The 7043-nt window shown below is 36.3% G+C and overlaps 2 protein-coding genes across 2 annotated transcripts in view; both read left to right on the forward strand.

Annotated features, from left to right (window-relative positions):
• Positions 1 to 1491: 1491 nt before the first annotated feature.
• On the forward strand, positions 1492 to 3148 carry LOC114723754 (cyclin-dependent kinase inhibitor 7-like). The gene is made up of 4 exons (XM_028909986.1): positions 1492 to 1855; positions 2228 to 2280; positions 2384 to 2572; positions 2672 to 3148. Exons 1-4 carry the CDS (start codon positions 1526 to 1528, stop codon positions 2736 to 2738), a joined length of 639 nt encoding a protein of 212 aa, XP_028765819.1. The 5' UTR covers positions 1492 to 1525; the 3' UTR covers positions 2739 to 3148.
• LOC114723753 (autophagy-related protein 2) overlaps positions 2704 to 7043 on the forward strand; it is a 28954-nt gene continuing 24614 nt past the window's right edge. Inside the window, exon 1 of the mRNA XM_028909984.1 lies at positions 2704 to 2713. The gene's annotated coding sequence lies outside the window, so the exon portion shown is untranslated. The remainder of the gene's footprint in view (positions 2714 to 7043) is intronic.

Consider the following 7043-nt stretch of genomic DNA (forward strand, 5'->3'; position numbering starts at 1 on the left):
AACCAGAAGAGTGTATATATATATTGTGTGTGTGTCTGTCGGCCATCTAATAACAGAGAGTACAGGCAAAGAGGTCCATGTTCCCTATCTCCCTCCATATATTCAGTGCTCTCTGTTTCTTTCATAATGCCTTCCACACACACGCGCGCGCGCGAAGCTCTCATAGATCATAATAACCCAATTCTTTAATTTCAATGTTGTGCACCACTTCCTTTGTCCGTCTCTTTTTGGCGAAAAGATGAGACACCGCTTTAAATTCGCCAGAAATTAAACCTAACACGATGAATGATATAAACCTTTTATAACTTAGTTGGGATCGATTATTATTTTATAATATATGAACATGTTGATGGGTTAATTATAAGCAAATATGCGAATAATAGAAGGCGCACGGTTCACGTCGAACATCTCAAAGCTGATGATTGTGGGCATTCATTTGGACGGATGAATTGTGTTTTTCAAACAGAATAATGATGATTTGGGTTTAATTTGGTAATGTCCAAAAGAGAAAATAATAATGAAGGAAAAGCTGAGAGTTGGAGGCTTGCACGCGTTTGGTTGCATATTCTGGGGTTAAAGAAAAAAAGGCATGCCAACGCAGAGGAGCCTATGGTGGGCTACCCACGTACTTATCTGTGCATATCCTTTCTTCTTCTAATCTCCCTTTCACATGTCCCCTTTTCTTCTCTCTCTAACTCCGATCCTTCCCTCCTTTCTTCTCTCTCCCCATTCCTTCTTCCTTTGCCTAAATGAAATGTATCCTTCAGTTCATGAAGCCCAGTGACATCCACTTCCCATTTAAATATGTGATCTTATATTATGATACCCTTGACATTTAATTTTTCATTGTTTATTTTAAAATCAGCACGAGTCATTTTTTTAATTTCTTGTTATTTTACTTAATTAATTTTCCAAGCGTATTAGCCAAAACGGCGGAACGGATATACATATCCATGCATGGATCTAGAAAGTTTAAACGATTGCAATAAAGTTTATTAAACTCAATAGGGAGAGAAAACTGTAGATACTTCTTTGTGCCTGTGCGTAGAATTTAATCCAAATCAACTCTTAGGAACTGGGAGAAGAATAAAATAAGCAATAACTTTCATTTTGCATTTTAACCCCACATCGAAAATTTTGACTTTATTATTATTGAACAAGTTAGAGCGAAGCGTTTCCCCTCCCTTCACATGGGCTTCTGCAAACCAAACGGCATTACATGTGTGCGCGTTTTCGGCGTATGGACGACGCCTAACCAAAGACAAAGAGGGTCCCGCATCAGTATTCTATGATTCAAGTCACTATACGATGACGTTTTGTCCCTTTGAGCCAGTCAAATGGACCATCCTTACTTCTAACCCATCTCAGCCGTCCATCTAATCACCAGCTCATTAACTCATGGTCTTCTCTTCTATTCCATATGATCACCCACTTTTTAAGCTCTCTGTCTCTCTCTAGGCTACGCAGCATAACCAGGGTGATCGAGAAAGGAGAAGAGAGAGAAAGAGAGAGATCGAGGACGAGAATGGCCGACAATAAACGCAGCATTTCAGTGATTGCAGACATGGATACTTCAAGCCGAGCTTTGGTGTCCAAGAAGAGGAAACCCGCCGTTGCTGGTTCTGGTTCTGCTTCCTCTGAATTGGAGCTATGCTCTTCCGTCGACCGCCTCCGCAGCACGCATTTGTGGGAAGGGTTGCACGACATGACCGTTTCACCTGCTAGTTCTGTGAGTTCCGCCGGGACGGTGCTTTCTGGCAGGTCATTCTCCTGCTGTTCCAGCAATGTCGTCAAAACTAGCTCAGGCGTTGTGAACAGCACGACGCCGCCTCCGCCGCAGCAACCAGATCTGGAGGTGCAAATTTTGATTTCTGAATGTGTTATGTATACTTTCTTATCACGTACTCTGCTGTATGTATCTGCTGGAATTACGCTTAATTGGTTTCTGAACTGCAATTTTGAGGAGGAAGAAAGAGACGCATAGAAAAACAAAACAAAGCAGCTAAATGTTCCCGAGAAGTAGCTATCCGCTCTTTTTTATACGGTTTCTAGTTCTGATATTTTCTCAACTTTTGTTTTTCTTCTATTTTTCTCAGCCGCCAAGCGGTCAGTCAATATAATCACCCACGCTTGTCAATTTCAAGTTGCGTTTCTTTTTATTCTTGAATTTGAGATATGAATTTCGTGTTTTTTTTTTTAAGTTACTGACAATAATGTGATCCTGCAGGCCAAAGGTTTCGAAACTGTAGAATCAACGTGCAGCGATATCAAATTATTCAGGTTTTCAACAATTTTCATTTCCTCTACTTGCGCGTTGAAATTTCATATCGATCGTCTTATTTCGCTTCCTCTCTGGTTAATACTTTCATATGATTTTGTTCAGGAGGGACATGTACTTGTTAAGCGAATCTTTCGGAGACTCGGAAGAAACAATGACGTTACAGGTCAAGTCACCACCGGCGGTGTTGAGCAAGCAGCGGAATATTCCGGTGGCTAAAATGGCGCCCAAGGAGGAGATTGAGGAGTTCTTTGCAATGGCTGAGAAGTACGAGCAAGAACGGTTCGCAGAGAAGTGAGTGCTTGTTTGAGTGGCGCAGGATGAGAGAGAGAGAGGATTGCGCACCGTAGAATTCGAACCTTAACAAACTAACAACTTTCTTCTTCCTTGCAGGTACAACTACGATATTGCTAAAGATATGCCGTTGGATGGCCGGTACCAATGGGTTCGTTTAAATTGAACATCCGCATGATATGAATCAGCCAGAGGGAAAAGGAAATTTTAGAGAAGGACTAGATCAGGGCGAGGAGGCTTAACCTGACACAAGGTAAAACGAAAACTGAATGCAAATTCCGGTCGCTAGCTAGCTCGATTGGGGCTGGTTTTGTACAGCTAACCGCTTTATCTTTATCTATATTGTGGAATAGAAGTCATAGCTTTCTGCGACATTGTCACTGTCACATTGGCACGGCACACCTAAATGGAACTTTCTTTCTGCAAGTGGAATCGCGTAAATCAGAGATGTAGGGATGAGGGGAGAAATCAAATTAATTTGATGTCCGGGTGTTGTTATATTGAACGTCTTTTTCACAGTTTTCAGTAGAGTACAAGAGGCCATTGATTGGGCCAATTCCTAGGGGTGGTTTTATTCACTGGGGCAAACAAATTCATGGATAAAACATTAACTTGTATTATTGATGATTAAGTTGTCTATGAATAATAATGTATGTGTTTTGGAAATTTCTTTTGGTTGTTTCTTCTCAGCCTTTCGCTGCTTCAAATCCTTTATGGGGGAATTCTTTCCATTTAGCCTCATTTTAGAATATTCTGTTCATGCCAAGGCTATGATTCCCCTATTTGGTGGGGACCATGTGCGTTTCGACATAAAGAAATGCCCTCATATATATATACATAAACTAATCAAGTCTTCTCTTCACCGTAAATGATTGAAAGTATATCAGCCTTTGAGCATGCACAAAATTAACAACCCCTCCAACAATGACCCCTCAACCCATAGTCTATATATATATATATAGGGCTACCCTATGTCGTAGGGACTCTATTAAAAATGCCACCATATTGGGTTGTCCGCTAGCTGTGTCCAGATTCTTGGATTATCTGGGTCGTGGCTATAACCATATTCTTGGCTTCCCAATGTCCCTCTTAACTTATCTCAGGAGAATCTTATCTGCTGGGCTTACTTCTGTGTGCTTAATTATTTTTTATGTTACAAAATATTAATGGTTCGGACGTGATGAGGAGAGAGCTATTTAATTTTCATGCCTTGAAAGTTAACTTTCACAGCAGTAATGTTAATTTAATTTAAGCAAACTGCCAAAGGAAATTAACTTTTGTTGCTGTGTCAGTTTTATTTTTCTCTGTGGCGTGATAAAACAAAAGCACGGATGGACGTGACACAATATTCGTTATGAAGGGAAGAAATGAGTGTGAGGAGGGAGAAGAACAAAGTGTGGCAGAAGGCATTGTCGGAAGCTAAAGAAACAGGGTGGCTAGCCCTCCCTGACTAATGTCATCATTACACACGTGTCCAAAACCACCACCACCCTGATCCATGTGACCATGTTCATCAATCATCATCTCCACATTTTAGATAATACTATTGGATTGAAATTGTTGCTGGTCAAAAAAAAAAAAGAATTGGAATTGAATTGAATTCCCAGCCAAAAAAAATGATGAAAGAAGAGGGATCGCACGTGGTATGGTGGAGTAATCGCGGGGGGATTAATTTGCTTTGGATCTGATGCCATTTTTCTTTTTCTGAAAAAGAAAAATTGCAGGGAAGGATGGACAGCTTTACAGGGGGGTTATGGTGGTAGTGGAGAATAATAGGATGTTGCTTGGTAATGAAGAGAAAGGTGATTTGGGTTTTGACGCTTCCTGCCACTTTTTGCTCTTCTTACGAAACCGATTATGAGGCTAACAAGGAATTACTGTGGATGAACGTGTCTTAAAGTATTGTTAATTTTCGTCATATAGCTTTGGTTTAAGCAAACTGATTATAAAACCATTAATCCCAATCCCTATTATTTATGACTCTCATGTCTCGGATTTCAGGACATTTTTACAATTTGTGTGTAGAATGATTCGTATTAATTATATTCCCATTGGCTGCCTGTGAATTGCCGCATATATAGATTCATCAATCTCCTTGACATGCTCGCAAGATTTTTATTTTTATATTTTTGTGCTGCATAAGCTGGATTCCTGTGTTTTGGGATGAGGGCAGAATTTTCTGCCTGCTCTTACAAACATGCCTTAGACGCTGAATTTTGTTTTTCTCTCTGCTTTTTTTTTTGCGAATGATTTAAGGCTTGTTAAATGATGGGCAAGCAGAATTTATAAACTAAAAAAAAAAAATCATATACCACTACTAAAAAATAGGGGTTTTAGCAGTTTCTTTCTATTTTGCCATCCCGTAGCATTTTCAAATTGTCAAGCACTACCTGATATAAATGGTGCTTAAAAAGCATTGCTTTTTATGGAAAAGTTAGCAATTCCTCAACATGAGTCTTGGGTTTCAAATATATGTAAAGCTTTTATAAATAAATACAGATTAACGTGGTAGGGTGCCCTGGCCCCTCCCCCAAATATTTTCTAACAAAATTTATTGATCCAAATAAATTAATATTGAGTCATGTCTCCCTATGTTTTTCAATTCAGTCACAAAACCTGAACTTTGAAAGAAATTTTTTGGTTCCGGTAAAAAAAAAAAAAAAATTTTTTTGTTCTAATTATTTGAAATACAGCGTAAAGTATTTATGAATAAATACACACTAGGGTGCACTGACGCCTCCCACAAACCTATTGGTTCAAAAAATCAACATTAATTGGATTTGATAATTTTATGCGGAGTTTTGGGTTTTAATCATTTTAAATATGAAGTAAACTACATTTACATAAATACACATCAATGCGGGGCATCCTGACCCCTCTTCCAATTTGTTTCTAAAAAAAATTACTACTTCCAGTTTTTAATATAAGAATTCATTTGATTTTTATTTTGGTACTAAATATAAAACCTCAATTCACTTTGCCTCTTATATTTATCTTTTTTTTTTAAGATAGTCTTTGAAATAATAGTAGTTGTAGCCAATAATTAGTAAGGATATTTTAAGAAAGATAACATCTATTTATTACAAATAATTAATTTAACTAGTTTTCTTAATCTACTTAAATTAGTTAACTAACTCTTATATTAAGAACCAGAGGTAGTATAAATCTATGGGTTCAAAAAAAAAATCAACATTAAGTTGTGTTTCTCTGTATTTTTCAATAGAACCACAAAACACACGCTTTAAAAATCATTTTGAATCATTTCAAATATTAAGCAAAGTTTTTGTGAAGGAAAAATTACAATAAGGTCCCATCTAAGAGAATTAAATATAAAAAGTCTCTTGAAATTATCAAATTATTCTGAAGTTCTAAGGGACTTTATCACAATAAATTTTATTTGTTTAATTGCCAAATTATCTTATTTTTTTGCGTAATGTATAAGTTGTTAGTATCTGTTGCGATAATTGTTAATTCTCTTAGAACTAGAGAAATATTGATGAATACATATTAATGGGAGCCGTTCTCACCCATCCGCCATTCTTTTCCCAAAAAACAAAAAATACAGTCATATTGGTTTAGAAAATACCATTGGGCCGTATCTTCCTGTATTTTTCAATTAAAAAAAATGAATCGAGACTTCAAAGAGCTTTTAATCCTAACTTGATACTAAAATTCACAATCAATCTCACTGCATCTTTCATAAAGAACGGCCACAATTTTCCTAATTTTTCTCTCAAAAGGGTTCGAGAATCGCGCAACCCTGTAAGCATTTGACTATTTTCCTTCTTGATCTTTTACATATTTGTTTATCGATCATGTTATTAGCTATTAATGATGTACGAAAAATTAAATATTTAAATTTATTTCGCAGATCTGCGATTTGGACAACCTATTTCCTCGATTTATTTCACCAATTTCTTATCAATGGAAAGTTTTGGTTTTAATTATAAGATAATTCTAGTGAATCTAAATAAATTACCATTACATGACTGGGATACTCATGTAAGAAATCAAGGGCATCATCACCCACCGATCGCTTGTCAAATCACTAAACTCCCAATAGAGATCTATATTTTATATTTCAAAATTTATTATTCTACAATAAATTTTTATTATACGCTTTCATTATTTTAAAATTATAGAATGATAAATATGAAAAATTATATATAAGTGATTAATTGTCCGTGGTCAAACGATGGCACGAGTAAACAAGACGTTTTGATTTTTTAGTATATAGGCAATCGATGGATGCTATGTATAAAATTAAAATTAGTATCACTGTAGTTTTGTAATAAAAAAAAAAGTATCACTGTAGTTTTCAGGCTGCTACTATCAGTTTTTTTTTTAATTTTAATTCAGAGTTTCTCTTGAAAAATATTTTTAATCAGCTCCTTTTTAAAGATATTTTTTGTACCTTTTAAGTATGACAATATCATTCATCAAAAAGTTGGCCTCTTCTAAATTAGTGCTC

Source organism: Neltuma alba, unplaced genomic scaffold (assembly GCF_004799145.2).
Source record: "Neltuma alba isolate B1F8T4 unplaced genomic scaffold, ASM479914v2 tig00012154_pilon, whole genome shotgun sequence".
Lineage (NCBI taxonomy): Eukaryota > Viridiplantae > Streptophyta > Magnoliopsida > Fabales > Fabaceae > Neltuma > Neltuma alba.